The 23,618-nt window shown below is 32.8% G+C and overlaps 1 protein-coding gene across 4 annotated transcripts; it reads right to left on the reverse strand.

Moving 5' to 3' along the window:
- Positions 1-2: 2 nt before the first annotated feature.
- Positions 3-23,571, reverse strand: LOC106069485 (uncharacterized). 4 transcript variants are annotated; one of them, XM_056038357.1, is made up of 15 exons: positions 23,122-23,571; positions 14,822-15,173; positions 14,457-14,552; positions 13,602-13,755; positions 12,424-12,540; positions 12,069-12,212; positions 10,256-10,439; positions 8,263-8,964; positions 7,638-7,771; positions 6,848-7,034; positions 4,949-5,029; positions 4,538-4,651; positions 4,265-4,347; positions 3,026-3,163; positions 3-1,972 (listed from the first exon to the last, which is right to left on the reverse strand). In XM_056038357.1, exons 2-15 carry the CDS (start codon positions 15,016-15,018, stop codon positions 1,886-1,888), a joined length of 2,418 nt encoding a protein of 805 aa, XP_055894332.1. In that variant the 5' UTR covers positions 15,019-15,173; positions 23,122-23,571; the 3' UTR covers positions 3-1,885. The 4 variants fall into 4 exon arrangements, with proteins under 4 accessions (XP_055894332.1, XP_055894335.1, XP_055894333.1 ...); XM_056038360.1 differs by lacking the exon at positions 23,122-23,571 and adding an exon at positions 18,920-19,046; XM_056038358.1 differs by lacking the exon at positions 23,122-23,571 and adding an exon at positions 18,891-18,949.
- Positions 23,572-23,618: the final 47 nt, after the last annotated feature.

A 23,618-nucleotide genomic window follows, 5' to 3' on the forward strand; every position in this document is an offset into this window, starting at 1 on the left:
TTTTTTGTATTGATTAGTTAAGCCTTGTCAGTATTCTTTTTTTTATAGCATTCAGAAAAAAATACATTCAAAATATATTTTAAAACCTAGTTAAAACACACACAAAAATTAGAAAATAATAATTTAGCATTAAAAAAAATGGTGCATACTTTGTGTTGGGTGAAATCTGAATAGACCTTCAGTTCCTTGATTGCACATGTAATAGATATGGTATGCTTTACTGTTATCATTAGCGAAACTTCACATAAACTGTAAATATATGTTTAACGGAGTCTCAATGATCACCTTAATGGTATAAAACAATACTGATTTTAAAAAATGTACAAGCTTATAATCATAATAATCTATGTACATGACTTATACACATTGGACTTCATTATAAAAAATTTTGAGAGGATTGCTTTGACTTATATATCAGAAACAAAAAAAACGTACACATAAGTCAATTTCTGGATCTAGGCCAGGCTTGAAAATAAGTTAAGAAACAACCCGATATAGAAGATTATTATTTAGATAAATCTATATGTACATACATATGGAATGAAAGCACACAAAAGTCTGTGGAAATCATCAGTAGCACATGAGATTGAGTTATAAATGTCTAATTGGAAAAGGCTGAATCACTTTTATAACAGAACAAGAAAAGGTAATCTAATATTGCAAGATTACCTTAAACAATCCTTTACATATTTGTGTTGTCAAAGTTTAATTTTAAAAAGTGAGTTATGGTTCTTTAATTAATATTTGGAACTACAGTATAGACAAATTTATAAAACAAACATGAAGTTACAAACTATAGCAGAATCTATACAACTTAAAACAAATTTCTGCATTGTAACCAAAGATAATGTGTAACAATAAAGAACTTGGATTATTATTAACATTTAAAAAAGTGATGTCTGACGGAGCAGCGATGAGTTAGCTTTTACAAAACATGAAGTCTACAGACTAACAACTATTTTTCCACAGCTAAAAACATAATTAATCTCATAGCTCAATATGAAGACTATTTTATTTCTGATAATAACTTCTGAAATTAAATTTTATAGAAACCAAATAGATGTGGAATAGAATAAATGTAAAACAATGCTTCAGAGAATGACATTAAAGGAACAAGAATTACATGGAATGCTTTTTAATTCCCCTTGCAATAATAACCACTGCATTTTCACTCACATTACAAAATTTACTTCTTTACAGTAAGAATGGTAAATGATAATATACATTTCATATGTACATTAAGTAGATATAAGTATGTATGCCCTCAAAACAGCATATGTTGTTTCAGTGCTCACAAATTTGTCTTTATAATTTGTGAGTGACAAAGATCATGACATCATTACAAGTTCAATGTTGACAAAATAACTTAAAAAGTTATTGTCCTTCCATTGTCTATACATTTATAGTAAATTAAGGCACCAACCAAAAGGTATCAAGAAAGCTTCAATGCCAGGAAAGTAAAAAAAATGGCTGATTATCTTTGTGCAAGAGCTAGAGAAGCTGGCTTGGTCTGTCATCAGAACCATCTCAGCTCCACTGTACTTACTTCAATGATTTGTTGCTGGGTTTTTTTAATGAAGTACAAACATCAGTCATTCCTCAGAATCAAGCAGTGAGGTCAAGTAGACATGTTATCGCTTCAAATTATGCACTGAGTGTCATGACATTAATATCCAGTCAGACAATAAGTGTGAACTAGACATCAGTCTGTGTTAATGCATTGATTCTAATTACTGTTGAGCTCATGTCAAACTCTATTAATCTGACTCTATTAGAGTCAAAATACTGTGTTTGAAAGTCCTTTAGTGGACTGAATCCTCAAATATTAAGAAAACTGTTATTGTTGATAATGTTTGTGAGGGCAGACGTCAGAAATCTTCAAACATTATGATCCAACAATAGAGTCTGTAAAAGTATTGTTAATGAAGTTCTCCATAGTGCCTTTCACCTCTTGGCCATAGTACTCAATGATCTAGAGACAAAACAAAACAAAATTGAGTATCTTTCATCTGAACTTGAGAAAACCAAACAGGAGAGTTAGAAAAACAATGGCAAAACAAACAGGTGGTGAAGACAGACAACTATATATCATGTGTGAGAGGCTCCAAGAACAGGTGAAGAAAGTAAGGAATACTGGAAACAAGTCTACAAGATAAATGTTATGTATAACTTAAGAAACAGAATATAAAAAATGGTTTTATAAAAAAACAAAGCTTATATTGAGACAATGGAGAGCACCATTCAATCACAGTTTTATCTCTCAATGTTGCAATTTATCTCCCCTTTTTCTACATAAACAGAATAAATTAATTATCACTAATTGATTCATTAATTGGTCAATTCACTAATTGTTTAATTATTTTTTATAAGTCATGTGTTGCCATCAACAATAAATAATTGTGCACAATTTCAACTTAATCTGAGAATGGAAAGTGGGAGAGAAAGGTGTACAAGAATATAACCATACAGAGCCAGTTCACATACATTTATCATTCTAAAGTAAAAGTAAACTTCCCCCTTTCAGACCTTGTGATCTATGGGGCAGGTGATGTAAAGGTAATCTATTTATGTGGCCAAAGGGTGTTATGTGGCCAACACAATGACCAACAACCAGTAAAAACTTTTAACAAGCTAATGTCAGGAACCCATCAGAGCTGGAGGCACCCTGATAATCCCAAAATTAAAAATCCTGGTCTCACCATAATTCGAATTCAGGACCCCAAATTCGAAGCCAAGCACTTTACCACTCAGCCACCACGCTTCAAAGAATACTTATAAGAGAGAAAATTTTCTAAAAAAAAAAATGAAAAACAAAATTCTCACAAAATCATTTCATTAAATGTATCCTAATTTTTTTGTTAAAATTTTAAGAGAATGCTATCAAAACATTTCTTTGAAACCAACCTATTAGCCACTATGATCCACTAATCCTAGATGGAGGTCTCAAGAAATACTACTTGCACCCCTGGGGATGGGCCACATCAGACCCAAGAAATAAGCCAGAGATCAACTAAGTGGAACTTACCGTAAGAGAGCCCTGAGTCACAGCTGCAATATTCTGGAGAACATCATCCTCCACGAAGTCACAGTAGGTCAAGTTTAGGTACATCAGCTCAGTGCAGAAGGTAGTTGACCGATGGGGCAAGCAAGGAAATTTGGCCAGCTGTAACATTTCACAAAATATTAACTCCTTAAACTTATAAAAAGTTTTGAGAGGAACACCCTCCATATCCCAAGAGTGAGCATGAATAGTCTTTTAGTGAAGACTGTTATGGAGTGAATGTATGTATTTCTAATGTAACCATGATATGGCTCAAGTCTGTTGATTTTTTAAAGTTTCCCTTTCAGACCTTGTGATCTATGGGGCAGATGATGTAAAGGTCATCTGTTTTAGTAGACCATGAATAATAAGTGGTCCATGTGGCCAGCACAACGACCAACCGCCTTTACTTCTCCTCAACTAACTCAGGTACCCATTAGAGCTGGGTGGACTCAAGAGGCACCCTAAAGATTCAAATTTGCGGCCCCTGTTCGGAAGCCAAGTGCTTTACCACCGCCCCTACCAAGTCTGTTTTAGTTGAGGTTATTAATAGGGTAGTGAAAACAGCAGTAGGAAAGTTCAAGCAGGAGACGAGCGATAGAAAGACATGCAAGTAGTATTTTGTTTTATTTGTGTGAGGAGGTACAAAACTAGTGATCCAGAGCCCTTAGCCTTCTGGATGACAAAAATGGTTATCACCTAGCCACAATGGATAAACTAACTTTAGACAATATTACATTATCAACATTGAAATAAAATGCTGTCAATGTTTTGAATTGAAGTTGTGATCATTTTTTTGTTTCAAAACAAGTTTTATTTAAATTTGGCAATTTAGAGATTATTACACCTGAGACACCTACAATGGTTTATAGTTTGCCTAACTGTTTGAAGCTGCAACCCAATGACCACACATCAACAAAGACCAAGTTAACAGATGGAGGACACAGAAGTTATAAAATGATGACATTTAGCAAAAGTACAAACAATCAACACCCCTCCCCCAAACCAAACCATTTAAGACATTCCGTAGTAAAACAAAGACTAAAATATATGAATGGTCAGAAAATGAGCAGGTATGATAACTAACTGACATTGAGATATGAGGAAAAAGAGACTTTATCCTATATACTGCAAAGTTCTTAACTATACAACAATAATAATGGATGCAGATGAACAACCAAAAAATCATTTTTAATTAGAATTTTTAAAAAGCACATTACTTACATTTGGGCTAAAAGTTCCATCAGCAAAGGCAAATTGATTTTTCTTGATATATTCTTCAAGAAAACTTGCCAACTCCTCAGGAACTGAAAATATTAAGTAAAAAAAATCAAATCCAAATCAAGTCAAAAGTTTATGTGGAAGAAATTATGATGTGCAGGTAAAAAAAAACAACACTAGATCTAGGTTATAAGTAATAAATTAAGTTTTAAACACCAGATCTAGATTGAAAGTAGTAAAAAGAATTAAAAATAAAAAATGGATAAATTGTATTACTTGAGATAATTTTAATAAATGGCGCCGATGTGATTTCTTTTACACCTTCCAAATTTACATAGGTCAAACGAGTACAGTTTGTCAGTAAAGCGTGGATGGCACCATCAGTTAGTTCTGAAAAAAAAGAATTTTTTTTTAACTAGTCCTTAAGCAAAACTCAATAACAAAATTCAATTAGTATTCTCCCAAACAAAGAAGAAATAAATAAAAGAAATAGGTGATATTTTAATTAGATGATCCGTAGTCTCTAGAGTTTAGAATCTTTTAAGAAAAATTCTTAGAAATGAGAAGGAAAAAATCTTTTATTAATTGAAGCAAAAACTTTAAACGGATATCAAAAACTATTATAATTGAAAATAAAATGATATAAATGTTTTGCGCAGAGACACACCCCCACACACAAATACTTACGTGAATTCCAGTCCAGATTAATTTTTTCCAAAAGCGTTAAATTTTCTGACAGCATTATCAAGGCACTGTCATTAACAGCATCTGATGAACAGAACCAATACATTTGAACATTAGTTTAAAAAGGTGAGAAATTTCAAATTAAATGTAAACTCTGAGGTGTACTGCGTTACTTTTATAGGTTGAAATCAATGACCAACAAGTACAGGCCAGCACATGAAGCTGTTTAAACAAAAACTTTTTTGCTTAAAGTAGGAAAGATGAAGACTACGCAAGTACATAAACTACTGAGCAAAATATGAGTGCCCAGGTTCAACTAAGCCTGATCTTGTGTTTATTTGTTGAATAACAGGGGGGGGGGGTGTTTGAGGGGTAAAACCTTTGGTGCCATGGAATGGAAGCGAGCAAGGCCATTTTGAACAACAAATTATTAATTCTAACATTGGTTGAATATTTGCATCACAAGGTCATGGGGGAATGTTTATTTCAGACCATAATAAGAGTGGTTGAGAAATTCAATGCGCATGAAAGGAGATTGGTTGTTTTCAAAAGGACCAATTTCTTACAGGAATCTCTAAGCCTAAAAAAGAAACACCAACTTGATCAAATAACTCTGGAATCCACAATACATCATAATGAATCTCCACCCTGGGACAAAACCTCTCTTCCTAGTATAAGAGACCATATTGAAAATAAAAAAAAAAATCTGACTACATACCAACAGAGCTCAGGCAAATAGTGAACTGTTTTCTAAAAACTCTGATCAGTAGATCAGAGTTTACACGGATGGCTCATCCCATAAAGCAACCACAAATAGAGGAGCTGGAATACTTAACGAATGGCCCGATGGAGAAAAACTAGAAAAATCCATTGCAACTGGAGAGCTCTCAGACAGCCACAGAACAGAAAGGGAAGCACTAGAACTAGCTGCTACCATGCTAGAAAATCAATCAAGTACCCCACACAGTCAGATTGTCTAACCAATGCAAGAGCAACTCTACAAAGCTTGGAAAACTCCTCCAATATAAAACAACTCAGGACAGCCTTTATAAAGCTCAACAACAACAGAAAGAAAACTGTTATTCAATGGATACCAGCACATATTGAACTAGAAGGAAATGAGAAGGCTGACACACTTCCCAAGAGTGGAAGAACAAACTCACAATAACAATTACTTTGTTACTAACAACACATGGATGGAAAACTAATAGAAAAAAAAAGACATTTTTTAACCCATGCCCCCCCCCCCACTCAAAAACCAGAGTTTTCCCTAGTGAAGTCAATTAGCTGTTGTTTTTTTTCCCAAAGATATACATAAACTGTAAAATTTCTAGAGAAAATCATGTTTTTTCAACTGATGAAGAATTGGTAAGTTGATAAGAGGAATTGTAAAACCAATGATAAATACACCAATCATAAAACATTGTTCACAAACATTATAACTATTATTATTACATTAAATGACACAATTATGGCATTCCCTGCAATAGTAATTGATAGTTTTTTTGTTGTTTTTTTTCTTGCTCAAAATGGAAATTTTTTGGGAAATTTCTGTACAGTTTTCAGACTTTGAAATCTATAGAGAAGATGATGAAAAGTTCACCTGTTTTTATGGCCGACAGTCAACAAAGGTGACGTGGCCAACGCAATAACCAATGGCCTTTACTTTAAATAACCAAATTTAGGTATCAATTAGATTTGGGTGGGCTTGAGTTTCTTAAAAATCTCGAAAAAGAAAAAAAGAATCTTCAAGACTCGAAACCGGAACCTCTCGGATAGGAAGCCAATTGATTTACCATTCAGACATGAGGCTTCATCTTTGTGTAAAAACCAGTCTATGTTAATTTTTTTTCTCCAATATATTGATTTAAAAAAAAATAATTTTTAAATAAAAGAACTAACTCATATTGCTGGAAATATTCAGCACTGTGATCATAGAACAATTCTGGGCCAGCAAGTTCAATGTCAAGGTCGTCACACAGCTTTCTCTCAGCGTCAGCTTCTGTAAGTTTCTACAGTTGCTAGCAATTGCATTTAGGCCATCATCAGACTCGATGTCTTCACACCAAGACAAGTCTAGATCTGTGAGCTAAAATAAATTTCATATTTTATCTGACAACATTAATGAATTTCTATAATTAGGATATAGTTTAAAGAAAAAAAAAAGGTTTTATTTTAGATAATTTAATATCTAGTTGTATCTGGGATGATAACCTTTTGAAATCCTTATAAAAATCTTACTAGCCTGGGACAACTATAACAAGCCTAAAAAATGTAACCTGTCAAATAAAATTTCTAAGAAAAAAATCATTTTGTAAATACAGGCAAACAAAACCATCTCTGTAACAACCCTGTAGCAACTGTCATTGAGCTCAGGGACCACATAAGAAAACTAAAAGCTCAATTCAAAGTAAATTAAAACTAAGACTTTTGTTTAAGTAGAGCGGCTTATGTAGCGTCAAACTAATGTTGCCAATTATTTGCTGCTGACATTATTAAAGAATGCAATAAAAATTTCTCCATTTAAAAAAGAAACTTTTTTATTATTCCATCTATGAAGTCTTATTATTATCATTATTTGTATTAGCTAGCTTTCCTTCTTTGCAGATATACTATACAATATAAAAATTAACAAAATTTTAATGTTATTAATGGAATTCTAAGCAGGGACTTGACATTAAGTTCAACTTACCTTAAGTGGAAAGCGCCCTAATGCTATCATAAGTAAAGAGTTATTTGTGATCATGGTCTCAGCTACCCGGAAACGGCTCAATTGATAGAATTCAACTAATGGTGCAATTACATTGTCATCAATAAAGGGTACTCCTGAAGAAAGATTATATAAAGGCTATTATTATCACTTAATTACTTTAAAAAGATTAAATTAAGTTAGTCGATTAAGCAATTAAAAGTAGGTACAATGCAATGAAAAAACCCTCAGTCTAAGACATGCAGAAATGCAACTAAATGTACTAATAGAGAGATTTTAAAAAAAATCACAAGAGAACTATTATCTCAATGCTCTACTTTAAGACTTCCAAGTGAAAGAAATGCAATCTAAAGTGAACATTTTCTTGATACCTGGATAACTAGCTGAGAACAAAGAACGTTGAAAAAAAAATGGCTTTAAAGTAAACATCACTTCTAAGGGAAGAAAACAACAAATTTGAGTGTGGGTTATATCAATAAAAGTTTGTGAGGTAATTGAAAATGAATAAAAAAGATCTAACTGTGAGCATAAAGGTTAGGAAACTCTTGTCTAAAAAATAAAACATTTAAAAAATGCCCTAAAAAAGTGCTCATAATTTAATGCTTACCTGTAAAGTCGATTTCGGTTAAGTTATTCAGTTGCATAAGCTGCATAATTCCCACATCAGTTATACGATCACAGCCTTCAAGGGATATCTGAGTAAGTTCGGGGCAGAAAGTGCCTATTTTTTGCAAAATCCTGTCTGACACAATGGGACTGGTTTTTCCACCGTACACTCTTAGGCTGGTTAGACTTGAATTGGAGCACAAAAATTGTTCAAAGTACAGAAGACAAAGGTCCTCATCAAAAGCATACCCACAGCAGCAGAAACTGGTGATAGCTGGTTTGTAAAATGCCATAATAGGGCCACTGTCTCCTAGAGCATTGTTTGGTGGCATGCCGACTGCATTAAAGGTACTCTCCTGTTCAGCAGTGCCAGTATTTAAATTTATGGGGTCAGAGCTCAATGTGAGCGGTTCTGAAAAGTCACTTAAGACTTGACTGTGGATAGTTTCTTTATTATCAAAGTGAGCATCTAGTACTTTGGATGGGTTTGAGCACTGCAAAGAGGCAGCAAGACTTTCAGTACTGTGTGTATCGTTGCCTGTCCTCCTCTCCATAAGAAGTAGGTCTTGCTGTCCCTTCTGACAATAATTCTCAGATCCATCACTCAATGAGCATGGAACTATGTTTTCAGAATGACTTTTACCCTGTTTCTGTATAGAGCCATTGATTCTTTTATGTGCATTACTACACAACAGATCAGTACCTGAACAAGAAAGAACATAGATACAATGATTATTACATTAAAAACAAAACAATCCTTTCTGTACATCTATAGCTGTAAAACACTGAAGAGAAGACAATAATTATCATTAGCAATTATCATAACTGGATTTATGCAACCTTCAACACAAAACTGAGTAAAGGTAATGGGTAAATGGTATCCCTTTCAGACCTTGTGATCTAAGGGGCAGATGATTTAAAGTTTATCTAATTCTATGGCTGACAGTTAATGAGGGTGTGGCCAAACAAAGATCAACCCAATGTATGTCAGGTACCCATTAGAATTGGGGAAACTCATGGACATTCTAAGTTTATTTGACCCCTTGCTTTGGAAGACAAAAGCTTTGCCACTGGGCCATCTCACCTCACAAAAAAATTGAGTGATTTAGTTTAAATGGAAAAACAAGACAATCAGAGCAATGATATTTCTTTTAATTCCATGAAAGTCATTTCACAATAATTTTGAATAAATCTAGTTACTATAACTGTTATCTTAATAACAACTATTTTCTTCAATTAAGAGTATTTCATACTTAAAATAATAAAAAAAATATTTTCAAGAATGTTTACAGTCACAAATGTATTTTCTACATTGTCTTTATGAATTAAAAAACAACAACAACAAAAAACAGTTGATCTTGTGAAAGTGCTAAATAATTAGGTCACTTTTTTGTGTCAGATCAAAGCAAGAACCAAATTTAAAAAAAAATCAAGACTCAGACTATCTAAAATAATGTTTGACTAATTGTTTTACATTTCGGATGCTCCATCAGAATCAAAGACTATTACATCCTAGACCAAAACATCCCGCAGGAAGTTAAGGATGGTGATGGGCAGGTTAGACCCCGGGATCTTGGAGAAAACTGTCCAGAGGGAATACCAATCAACCAGGCAGCCATCCATTTGTAATCCCAGAGTATACTGATACAGCTTGAGGAAATTTTTATCTTTTTTAAAAAGGGTGTAATTTTTAAAGACAAAAATAATAATAACCATCACATTCGAAGAGTGTATAATGTTTTGCCTAAAAGATTAATCACAAGGCTAACTAATTAGTTTACACTGTCATAGCAACCTTTACTAAAGTAGCTGTCTTGCATGTTTGAACTAAACTGAGATTATTTTCTTTAACAGCACATTATTTGGCAAGTCTTAAATTTCACAATACAAAAGTTGTTGAACAAAAGATCATTTGTTTTGCTAGAAAGCCATTATAAACTCTGTTAGCCTAATAAATTTACAAATAAATGATTATCAATCTAGAAAATCTTTACCTGAACGTCTATCATGTTTCCAGTTAAAAAGCCGTTTGACTTTCCTTGACAAGTCATCAAACTCTTTGAGTGTTTGGGCAAGAGTGCTAGTCTTTGGTGCTTTTTTATCAGTGAATTCATTATAGTACCTTACAGCAGCAGGAAGACCCAATCCAGACAAATATAAAAAAGCAGTGCATTCTATCTGAAAACAACCAAACTCAAATTGAAATTTTAAATCTTCATGTTTTATTTGGAATAGTCAAAATAAAAATAAATTAACTCTAACAGACCACTGTACAGATTTTTCGTCCATTTCCAAAATTGTAACTGAATATATGCCATGGTACTTTACTAGACCAATACATTAAAAAAATTCTCCAGAATTTAACATTTTTATCCAATAGTAACTAAACAGCATGTTTAGCCTTTGCAAAACGTCTGCGTGGTCATACATGAAAAAGTTGAAAAACCAGGAGAATTGATGGAAGGTTTTGAAATCACATTTTTTAAAAAATATTTTGGTTGATTTAGACTCTTTGGAGACAAATTTTTATCTAGAATAACATTTTAGTTCAATCGACAGAACCAGGCAAATATGACAGTAGGTCTAGGCTTTTCACAAGCCGATTGATATTTTGATCCCTTTAGAATCTAAGGAGTCTGAATTTTATCAGGAGTAATATTTTTATTTTAATTGACAGAGCCAGTGATAAGAAAAATATCTGTATTACATCTAGATTGATAGCAAAAAACAAAAAGGGGAAGGGGGGGGGGGGGGCAGGGAGAGCAAGTCCCACACAGGATCTCAGATTTAGGAGTCTGGTAGAGCTAAATAGTAATGAAAGAAATATTTTTCATTTAAAAGAAATATATACATAGTAATGGGAACACATTATCATAAACTGAATTCATATAACGTCTGTAAACCCAATAGTTAAATGTCCAAAGAAAACTTTCTTCTAAGGTGAAGAGTTGCACTTAGGATTATTGATTAAGGGCATGTTGACTGAGTATTTAAGCCCTTGGCTTTTGGACCATGGGTCTGAAATCTCATTGAAGTTTGGGATATAAGGACACCCTTGAGTCCACCCAACTCTAATAGGTAACAGACATTAGTTGGGTAAAGTAAAAGCTGTCTGTTATTGTGATGGCTAAATGACATCCTCCTTAACCTCTGGCCATACAGATGACCTTTATATCATGTGCCCTATAGATTGCAAGGTCTAAAAGGGGTACTTTACTTACTATATTGATACATTTTTTTTATCATAATAATTTTGAAGGAAACAGCAGCCTTGCAGAAAGTTGATTGTCTTGGTACATTATCCTAGATTGCTAAAGCACATGTATATATATATAGTCAAGTAACATTAAATATAATAGATTGTCTAGATATTATTTTTCAGTGTATGAGTTAAACAAAAATTAACTGTATAGTATGTAATCTGGTCAGTATATGATCAATGTATAGAACAAAAGACTCTTTGCTATCCATAAGGCCACAGTTCTTTGATTAAAGTTAAAATAAATTATGGCTTTTATATAGCTTTACTTTCATGCTTATAGCATGCTCAGAGCGCTTTGGTCCAATCTCAGTTGTGGACCAGTGATGGGGAGGGGGTACCTAGGAGAAAGTTTTTCCGTGCTGCCTTTAGGGGCTCAGTAAACACAACTCTGCCAGAGTCAGGTGTCGAGCCTCGAGCCCCCTTCATAGATAGCCAAACCAAGTTCAAGCGCACTTAGCCTCTCGACCCCTCTTCCCACTTATAACCACGCTTAAAACCAGCAAACAACATGCTTGAATATCAACATATGAAAACATTAGTAGCACCTTAGTCCAGGCAATATTAAGAGTACGCAGTGTTGGCCCACAGAGTGTACACAAATGTCGAATGCAAGTACTTGATACGTTCTGACATCCAGAGATATCTAATGTTTGTAAAATACAGTCATAAGTTTCTGTAAGCCCTGGAATCTGAAAAAAAAATAATATCCACTTGCTTTTAACATATGCTTTTCTGACACTGGGTAAATATTATCTAAAGAAAATATAATGTTTTCATTCAAGGTCCTTAAAATAAGGGTTGGAAATGAATATGGTTAAAAAGTGTATTATAGCCTGAGTAACATCCAATCATCATTTACATTGGTTTTTACAATAAGTAGTACAAAGCTCATAATATCACCTCTATTAAAGCTTCCCTTGCTAGCTGCTTGACTTCATCCATCAAAAACACTTTGTCTGTTATGTTAGTTTGGGCTATGTTCAGACTTTGCAGTGATGTTGCATTGCGCAGTAGATTCTAGACCAAATGAAAAAACAAAAAACAGCATGATCATCAGTTGTTGGTTTTTTTTACATCAGTCTCTTCAGCTGTTCATTACTGCTTTAGATGATAATTATTTATGAAAATTAGTTTAATCATATTTAAGACAATTAACTTTACATGAGTTGCCAACTTAACCAATTGTTAATATTTAAATATTTTAAAAAAACAAAAATTAGGTCCAGGTTTTTTATTTTGGTACTACCAAAAAATACAAATACATCAAAAAAAAAAAAAATGAGAACTAAAAAAGGGAATATATTTTTGCAATTTAAAAGTTGCATACCGCCATCAAAACTTCATAATGAGTGCACTATCTTATATAGCACTTAAACACAAAGTTTTTGGGTGTTAACAATTTGCTATCCAAGAGAAATGACAGAGGAGAAAGGCAACTGATAGGGAGAGGAGATTACTTAGTGTATATATTGTCATCTCATCATAATTTTACATTGTAAGAAAACTACCCTCATTAATCTTTACCTTATTTTCATTGGGTTACTTGCCTAGATTTAGAACAATATAGTATATAAAATGGGGGGCTAAGTGGTTAAGCATTTGGATTCCGAAAGTGGGGTCCTGGATTCAAATCTCAGTGAAGACTAGTATTTTGAAGTTTTGGATTTTTAGGGTGCCCCTGAGTCCAACCAACTCTAATGTGACCTTAGTTGGGGAAATTAAAGGAGGTTGGTTGTTGTTCTGGCCTAATGACACTCTGCTCGTTAACTGTTGGCCAAAGAAACATCATCTGCCCTTATAGACTACAAAGGTCTGAAAGAAGAACTTTAGTGTATAAAATAAATAAAAGTGTGGAGCACTTAATTGCCATTCTATCTATTCCTCCTGACAAGCAAGACAATATATATCTTAATTTAAAAGGAAAAAGCCTCACTTTAATGATAAACATTCATATTGAAGAAGAATTAAAGATTGTATATTACTTATCAGGCCAAATCAAACATTCTACACAGCGAAAACATGATAATGTACTTTGTCGTATCCGAGCGCATACATCCAAAATGTTAAACCCAATGTACCTGCACTACTGTGTCTGTCACTTGTGTGCAACCGTCTAGGTCAACAACTGTCAGAGTCCCATACTTGCAACCATTGTCTAATGAAAACAGCCCCACCAAATGAAAATTCAAATCAGGTAGTGCAGACAGATCCAATGACACAAGATGAGTGCATCTGAAATGAAATAAAAACCAATGAAACTTTTGTTTTTCATACTTTAGGAAAGTTTTGAAATTGTGAATTAAAATTTCTTTTTAAGAATCATTTTACTTTTCTAAAGATGGCTTTTTTTGTTACGCCAGAAAGTTGTTTGATGTTTCTCGGTTGTAGAGCTACACCTGTTGGAAACTTTATGCCCCCCAAATTAGAAAATGATTGGGGAATAGGGCAGTGGCATAGCAAGGTAGTTGCGGGCCCGGGTTCAAGAATATCTAGGTGGGCCTCCCTCCCTCCCTCTAAATAAGACTTATAAGGTTATACTTTTTAATTGCCTATACAAAAGTGCAATTATGCATTCCTGTTTGGTGTCATCCCTAAGGCATCAATCATGTGGGCCCCAACTAGTCAATAAATCCCTTTGCGCCATAGTTGGTACATCATAGGCTGTGGGCCCCTAAGGGTTGTGGGCCCGGGTTCATTGAACCTCTTCACGCCATGGATGCTATGCCACTGAGTTAGGGTAAGGGTTTGATATTGGAAATGATATATATAGAAGATCTGCCAAACTTCACAACTATTTGGTGTAGACAGTGGAATATTTAAGCCAAACTGATAAGACAATACAATCTTTCTAGCATAATTGTAAAATATTTAATTGTGTATAGAATGATTCATGATTGGTTATGTTTTAGCAGATGAGATGAATATCAACAAACCTGTGTAGTATCTTGTTAAGACAATCTCCAGTTATTTGATTACAGGATTTTAAACACAATGTCTTTGCATTTGAAGGAAGCAAGGCCTCAACCAGCCTGAAAGAATTGATTTAACAAAGCTTCTTACACAAATGTCAATATGACAGGCTTGTTTTTTTATAAAGTAAAAAGAAACTTTTTCAAAAATTCAACAAATTGTATGTGTATAATAGTTCTAAGCTCAATAATAAGTATAAACTGCACAATATTATGAGCTAAAGGTCAAAAGTAAATGGCAATATATTTGAAACTAATACTTAGTCACCTAGTGATTCTTAAAAATAAAATACTTTAAGAAAGCAGAAAAAAAAATGAAAAAGACTCACTTTGAAGTAACTTTGTGCTTATAATATTTGACCAGCCTACGTAACAGTTCATTGCTCTCTTCTCCCCATGAGCCATGGTCTAACTGTTTCAGCAAAGCTAAGCACTTAGACCCAAGCCACAAGCTGGGGCTATCTGCATTAACCAGGCACTGAATTAAAGTAAGGTGTGAAAAATGCTTCAGAGTAGGAACTTGCATCCTCAACCATTACCGCACCTTAGGAGAGATACCTTCCAACTTCCAGCATTGAATTCAAGTTGACTTAAGATGTTCTTCTGTGTCCTACCAATAGATGAGCTTCATGTCCCTATATAGTCCACACTTATAGATATATTGATCTATGTATTGTAGATCTAGATTAGATAAAATGAAAGAATTCAAGAAATTAAAAATGTTTGTTTGTAAAATGTTTTTTTTACATGTTTTGGATGTTCCTTCAAAGTTGAAGATAGTTTACTTCCTAGTCCAAACCTCCAGCAGGACAACGGGGGATGGGAGCGGGCAGGGTTTGAACCCTTGACAAATCCGAACAACAGTCCAGCGCGCAAACCGCACGACCAGGCAGCCATCTAAATTCAGAATATAGATCTAGATCCCATGAGTTAGACCTATACAGGCTATATAGATCTATATTAATCTATAATCTATAATAGAGCATATATCATAGTAGACATACTTGACTATAAAGAGAATATATAGATCTAATCTATATTTCATAGATCGAATAGAATCTATAAATCTATATTTTTATACTAAAAATAAGTGTGTTTTTTTCAATAATATAGAGAATATAGATCTAGATTATTCTAGATCTAGAATTTAACTAGAATTTAGTACAATACTCAATTATTTAATATACAGTAATGACATTACAGTAATTTACAATTGTAACAATACAGCTTGATTCTAATCAAATCTAGATTCTAAATCTAGATTGACTAGATCTAGACTGGATTTTAAAATTTATTAATCTTAATCTAGAATTCTAGAATCAAGATCTAGACCGTACTACTAGATCCTCTAGATCTGGTCTTCTTAAATCTTATATATAATATATATATATATATATTACAGTTTTATATAGATGTTACTTCAAAAAAGAAGATTCTATGATTAGCGTCTTTGCGTCATGCATGTTAACCAATGACTTAAATTCTGCAAAGTCACTGGTTTTCCTAGCTGGCTCAGACAACCCATTCTATGCTCTAACAGACTAGCACTAGGGAAGAAGGAGCTTTTGTTACAATTTGTACAGATTTGTCCTAGCATTAGGAATGAGGAATGTGCCTTTATCTTTGTTGCACTTTCAATGACTTTATCTTTGTGTCTTTCTGAGTATTTTATTAGATTTTGTTTTTGTATTTGAAGATTATGGTTCAGTTTTTTATGTTTAATGATAATGTTATGTATTGCTACGTCTTGACTTTACTATTATCTATTCAAGTTTATTCTCGATCTAGATTAGGTTTAGCTAGAATCTAGAGTAGATCTAGGAATCTAGACAATCTAGTCTAGTAGTGTAGTCTAGTCTAGCCAGTCTGAGTCTATTGTAATTGTCTGGCCTGAGTTTGTGAGTACTAGTAGTCTACTCTAGGACTATCTGAAAACTAGGGGTCTTCGATGGAAAGTTTTACCCAAATCTAATCTAGATAGTAGTAACTTTAGTTAACTAGCCCATTATAAAAAAATAATATTTATATAGAGAGAGTAGTTTATTTATTCCAGATATTAAAATTAAATGAATTCGTACAACTTGCTGTTTTTGTGGTCATTATCATTACGGTACATGATCCAATATGAAACTAGTCTAGCATTCTGTATAATTTAATTTAATGTGTGTGTGAATTATTCTGACCCAATTTCCTTCCAAGTCATCTTCATCTTGGTTACATAGGATAGTGATAGGAAAAAACAACAATCTCGGAAATTACCCAAATTTTAATTTGAAACTCTTTTTTCTTACATAAAAAAACAGCTAGAATCTAAATGAATTAAATTGGGTCAGAATAATGAGGTAGTTCCGAATTCCACCCGAGTCACGTGGTTGTGTGTATACAACGCGCACCGTGCTTAGTTTTAGTTCGTTTGTAGGGGGAATCTGAAGCGTTTTAAGTCAATATTTAGTGGTTTCAATTTACTCATTAGCGCTAAACTATAATTTGTTAATAACAGGAGAATCTAGAGATACATTTTTTAAAATAGTTTCAACTAAAACAAATAGTTAAACCTTTGATAAAAGGTACCAAAGCGTTGGCCTATAATCTGCCATACTGAGATTAAGATTTCTTGATCTACAATGAATGACTACACTTACAGTTCTTAGCATTCGGGTAACCAGTCCTAGAAAAAAAAGTAACACTTTCATCCCCCCCCCCCCCTCCTCTCTGCCCAAAAGTAAACAAGCTTGAACTTGAGTAGAACACTAAAAGTTGGACAGCAGACCAGTGTGTATTGGTCAGATAGCTCTAGGGCTAGTGTGTAGTCGATATGTCGACTAGTTGTTATAAAAGATAAAAAGACTGCCATGTGTTTTCCTTGTGCATAATAGGCTTCAGTTGTTTAGCGAACAAATAACACATCTGATAGTCAAGGATAAATCTAGATCTACTCTTGCAGTTACACAGGCCAAATGTGTCTTACCCCGCCCTGTCATTGTTAAATTTGGTTTCTAAGTAAAAAAATGGATCTAGATCTGTTTCGTCGACGCATTCTTGAAACTTTAATGTAACATTTTTTGAATTTCTTAAAAATGATAGAACTTTAATAACATAATAATACATCATGTATCCAACACAAAAAAATAATTCTTAATGTTATCGATGTGCATAATGTATTTGCAATTATCGGAATATGAAAAACATAACGTTAAAAAATAGCTGAAGTTTATGAAAATAACAATGTTTCAACTAATATGCATATTATCCCATATAAAGGCCTATAAATATAACAAAATAAATATATATATGTGTGTGTGTGTGTTTTGTGTAGTTTATACCAAGCCTTTTTTTAATCTTACAAGAACGTTTGTAAAAACATGTTCTTCTGTATGTAAATGTATCATTGGCAATGTGTTGACGCTTTTCATGACTATAAAGGAAATATCATAATTTAAACTCATCCTTAAACAGTTCTTGGCCCTTTATGAAAACATTTGTATAATTTTTTGAACTTTCAGGGAGTTCGTTGATGTACTCTGTATATTTTAAAATGTTTGTAAATGTAAAATTTCGTAAAAATAGAGGAGCAACAGCAATGGAAATATAGGAAGACAAGGCCATTCTCCTCTTTGTTGTCCAACAATCACGTGACTTTGGTTAAAGTAGGTCAGAAATACAGAACTACCTCATTGGAAAATGGACATGCACATTGTCATTGACTAATATGCATGACGCGTAGGACGTAATCATCTTCTTTTTTGAAGTAACGTCTGTATTATATAAGATAAGATAAGAGACTATTGACATTAGTGACATTAGTCATTAGACATGATTTTGATTAGACTTATTTTATACTACACCACAATACTGTTCAATACATGAACTGATGAACTATGATGAACTACAGTAGTACATGATGATGACATGAACTGTACACTACTACTACACTGACTCTGAGTGACAGTAATACTAATACTACACTACAGATTACTATTACTATTAATACAGAATACAGTAATAGTATTATAGTATTATAAGTCAAGTATAGAATAGGAATAGCAAGCTAATATAAATACTTATAACTAATATAACTTATTAATTATTATGACTTATTATTTATACTTTATACTAAGTTATACTATAATAATTAATTAAAATTAATAACTAGATCTATACGTCTTCTATACTACTATTAGTTTAGTATTACTGAGTATTAGTATTATCTATAAAACTATTACTAGCATGCTAGTTTCATATTAAATATCAAAATAAAGATGTAATGACCACAAAAAACAGCGAGTGTCCGAATAAACTACTCTAGAATTCTATAGACTATACTATATTTAAGATTAGATCTAGAGTCTAAATCTAGAGACTAGAGTAGAGTCTAAATCTATATTCTAGTTCATGTACATCTAGTAAACAAACTCCAAATGACTGACAGTGAAAACTTAATTCCTCCCAATTAAAAGAGCTCATGCCTTCATGGTATGCCAACGTTAATACAGTGCGGTCAAGTGGCTGTAACTTAAATTATGGCTTGTATGAGGTGGTAGGGTAATAATATGATTATGGATGTTATTTCTTTTAACTCATTCTAGGGCAGCATATGAAAGGATTAGGGGTAGATTTCAGTTGACCAATCATATTTTATAAAATGGTGCATAACTTGAAGAAAACTGTCACTGGTCATCCAACCAGTAGGAAAGGCAAGTCCAAGAGAGTCTTCTGGCGGTCCAATGAACATAAAGTTTTTAAATTGCTTTCTTGAAAAAAAAACAAAAAAAAACAGGTGGCAAAGAGCTGCTGATGGCTGAAACAATGCAGTACATTGTAACAAGCTAGCAACCTTCTCTTGAGGTAAATTGACCTATTTGCTTGATTCCACGAGGTGCAATTATTTTAGGAATTTTTTGCAGCACACCAGTTTAATCTTAATTGAAGATCTGCTCACCGCTAATATTTAATATTGGAAGATTCTTCTAACAAAGTGAAAAATGTGTTAACATTAAATTTGTTGAAAACTGTAGCCCGTGCCAGTGATGTAACTTCTGGTTGTCTGATTGAAAGTTCTGGATGGCGTAACGTCTCATAAATCCCCCCAAAAAGCCACTCTCCTCCAGCCATTGAATAGGTGGTCTATAACGCAGGGCATTTTATATTATTTACTATAGCCATTTCAAGGGCAAAAACACGAACATTTTTGTTTGTAAGCAAGGCCATAAAACATATTTGAGCATCTAGCCAGGTGCCAAAAAATTTTCCTGTTCTGCTGTAAATATCAGGCTGTATTTATAGTTAGGACACAGACAAGTTTGGTTAGCTTTAAACTTTTTTAATATTGTTAATCAATGTTGATCGGACAATGCAAAATTCTTTTGCCTACTTGTCGAACTGTCATGCCCTACTCAACAACAGTTACAGCATCTCTCATGACTGACTCTGGCACTTTATTATATATCTTTGTCAGTTTTCCTTTTATAAACTCGAGGCATTATTAACTGGAAAAAAATATTAATCTATTTGTCATTAACTATATGTTTTGACTAAAAAAAAAATCTAGATTAGATCTAGAGCTAGATCTACTTAAAATTGAACGAGCATTAAATAAGTGAGTGTGTAAAAAAAGAAAAAAGCATGTGTGTGTGTGTGTGTATGGTCTATCTTAATTAATTCCTATAGGTCTAGGTCTAAAACTCTTATTGAACTCTAAGATGATAAAACTTCTTTTCGCAAAGATAGTTTTGTGCTTTAACGCATAAACATACTAATTATTGTCCATTCATTTGATATTTTAATCAATTTAACATTCAAATTTGTTTTTCTAAAGCTGTTCGCTAAAGTTGCGTAGCCGTGTTGAGATAGATCATAGGCCTATATTCATTCATGAAAAAAGGTCACACATGCGCAACACAGAATGAACTCTATAAAAGCCAATTTTTAACTCTAGATTAGTGTAGATTTAGATCTATGTCTACCTCAAGATCTTATACTTTATACTTTAACACATGAACATACAAAATTAAGTCTATTCATCTCAAATTTTAATCAAATATATGTAGGCCTACAAGCAAATGTTTTAATTTGAAAAAAATGGATTTAAGCCTATTAGCTATTTTTATTTGATAACTTCATTCACACTATTTTTACATTGACACATTCGCTTTACCTATTACATTATATTATTATTTCGCTTAATTGTGACTATATCGACAGTAATGCACAAATAAAGACCCGCGGGTAACATATGTCTAGTATACTATAAAGTAGAATGTGGGGTGTATGTATGTGACTTATAGACCAATCTTGATAAAACTTGGCAGGAATGTTTCTTGGGTACCAACTTAGACCTTAGTGTATGTATTGTAGCCCTAAAACTTAAGACCCTAAAAAAAATAAAGTTGTCCGACTCTATTAAAGCTATAGTATTTAGCCATGTCTACAATGTTGATATGAGAAAAAATCGAAAGGATATAGACCTAGATCTAATTTAAGAAATACACTTTTTTACTTTGGCACATGAAAATACAAACGAAGATCCTTTGATTTCATTATATAATAAAATTAACCTTCAATTTTGTGTTTCAAAAGCATTTTTTACATTAATTAATTCCTTATAGAGTAGTTTATGCTATTCGGACACCTATAGACCCAAATTTAGAAAGTTTGACTTTAACAGCGCATTATTTGACAATGGTTCGACATAGAAAAGAAAATAAAGTATCAAAATGTTCTTTAGTTTAAGGAGAATAAGGGTGACTACTTATATTTGTACCCCTGACCTATATTTGTTATTATATTTAAGGTCAAAGAGGCCGTGTATTTTCATTTAATTCGGACAAATTTGACCCACATTATTTGATTTCGGACACCATAGTTTATTTCGGACAGTCTCTATATTTAGGCCTTAATAAACTCAGATTTTAATTCTTTACTAACATTAACTAACTTTTAAGATCCACAGGCATAACCCCCTCACATTAAATCATTAAGATGTTTTTGAATTTGCATAAATACGAACACAAAAAGTAAAAATATGAACATACTTATTCTACCAAAATTAGGTCACTGGGATAGTGACTTCTATACTGACTTATTTCATGTTTGAATTGTTTGCATGATTAGATGTGTGTTGAATGTTTGTGTTTTTTGCTTATATATTAATTTAATAAATTTCTAATACAGATGTCAGATGATCTTTTGTATTATATATTACATGTTAGGATAACCATTCTTGCCTAACTGAATCCTCTCTATATTCTCTCTATATAAATCTAGATCTATCTAGTAGGTCTAGATCTAAGAATTTAACTTCATTCAGTGTACCAAGCTCACTCCAAACATTTGCCCATTTATTCTCTATTTAAAAAAAAAAAAAAAAACGAAAAAATATAATATAAGATCATTTTTTATTGATGTCCAAAACTGGCTGTCCGAAATAAATTTTGGTAAGAAAATCGTAATTTAATTCGGACACTCTATTAATTTTTTATTTGTATGGAATCAGACAACTTGGCTTATAAATCAAATAAATCAGCTCCAAAACAGAATAAATATTGCCGGACTCATTAGTATAGACTTAGCCAATCAAAAAATATGGTCTTAACCCTAGAAAGAGGTAAAGTCATCTGGGCAACAACACGACTAAGAAATTTGAAATTCGTTTTTCTTACATAAAAAGACAGCTAAATTTAGTAAATGGAAGGAAATTGGGTCAGAATCATTGGAAAATGGACAAGCACATTACACAGCGCGCTAGTTTTGTAATAAATATTAAAATAATTATTTAATGACCACGAAAACAGCGAATGTCCGAATTCATGTAATGTCCGAATTAAATAAACTACTATATGTAACTACAGATTACCCGATGAACACTCTTTCATTAGACAATAATGTAATGAATGGCGTACTAAAAATTAATTCGTTTAATTGTTTACTTTATAATCCCATCCCTAGATCAAAAACTCTAATTCAACTCTAAGATGATAGAACTTCTCTTCGCACAGATAGTTTTATACTTTAACACATGAACATACTAATTATAGTCCATTCATTTCATATTTTGATCAAATAAACATTCCAATTTGGTTTTCTAAAGCATTTTTAAGTGAATACATTCGTTTACGAAAGCTGCGAAACCGAATTGAGATAGTCCTAGATCTATATTCATTCATGAATCGCGTACTAATAATTATTTCGTTCAATTGTTCACCTTATAATCCCATTCATTTAACAAAGCTATCGCTCTTTTCGTTTTTAATAGATATGAATGTATCGGCTTCGGGTAAACCCATTTTTGCAAAACTAATTTTATTTTCGTAGCGAAAGAGAAAAAACTTGAAAGCTAACTTTAACATACATCTAAATCCAATCCACTAGATTAGTAAACACAAACTTAGACCCGCAGGCCGCGGGTAATGTCAGGCTAGTATCTATCTATCTATCTATCTGTCTATCTGTCTGTCTGTCTGTCTGTCTATTTGTCTGTCTGTCTATCTATCTATCTATCTATCTATCTATCTATCTATCTATCTATCTATCTATCTATCTATCTATCTATCTATCTATCTATCTATCTATCTATCTATCTATCTATCTATCTATCTATCTTATCTTATTGTGAAGAAACAAGTCCTTTTACGTTTAAAGTGTCTTTTTAATTGTGGAACATTTTAACAAATACATATATATACACGGCAACGTTATGTACAGATCTCCTGCTTCACTCGCTGACCTTTCTCTCTCTCGTGTTTACACACTAGTCACTTCCCCCAAGTCCCCTAACTCTCGATACTCAACACTTGACCGTGTGTCACGGTTGACCACACAGCAACCGTGTCACCACAGTCCTCCCAGGGCAGAGAAAAATTTTGATCGTATCAAAATTTCATGAACCGAATAGTTTGGGTGTACATTAATAATGTTTAACATCGACAAGAAAAAAAAACAATGACATGTAATACAATGGCATCTTCAATTATGAGAGAACTGATAATGCCTATGACGACAAATAAATTTTCAATAATATGTTATTGCAAGGGACATTTTCAATTGAACTATCGTAGAAAGCTTTCCTGTTATATTATACAACTTATATACAAAAAAAATACACGCATTTAGTTTTTTCTCTGTAACAAT

Source organism: Biomphalaria glabrata, chromosome 8 (assembly GCF_947242115.1).
Source record: "Biomphalaria glabrata chromosome 8, xgBioGlab47.1, whole genome shotgun sequence".
Lineage (NCBI taxonomy): Eukaryota > Metazoa > Mollusca > Gastropoda > Planorbidae > Biomphalaria > Biomphalaria glabrata.

What these genes read in the sequence shown, in the direction of transcription:
- LOC106069485 (XM_056038357.1), bottom strand. Translation starts at nt 15,018, where the DNA reads ATGCAAGTTCCTACTCTGAAGCATTTTTCACACCTTACTTTAATTCAG. An exon ending in TAATCTGGACTGGAATTCAC is followed by an intron (nt 4,652 to 4,948) that starts GTAAGTATTTGT and finishes CTTTTTTTTCAG; the next exon opens with AACTAACTGATGGTGCCATC. An exon ending in TGACTCAGGGCTCTCTTACG is followed by an intron (nt 1,973 to 3,025) that starts GTAAGTTCCACT and finishes TTTTGTCTCTAG; the next exon opens with ATCATTGAGTACTATGGCCA.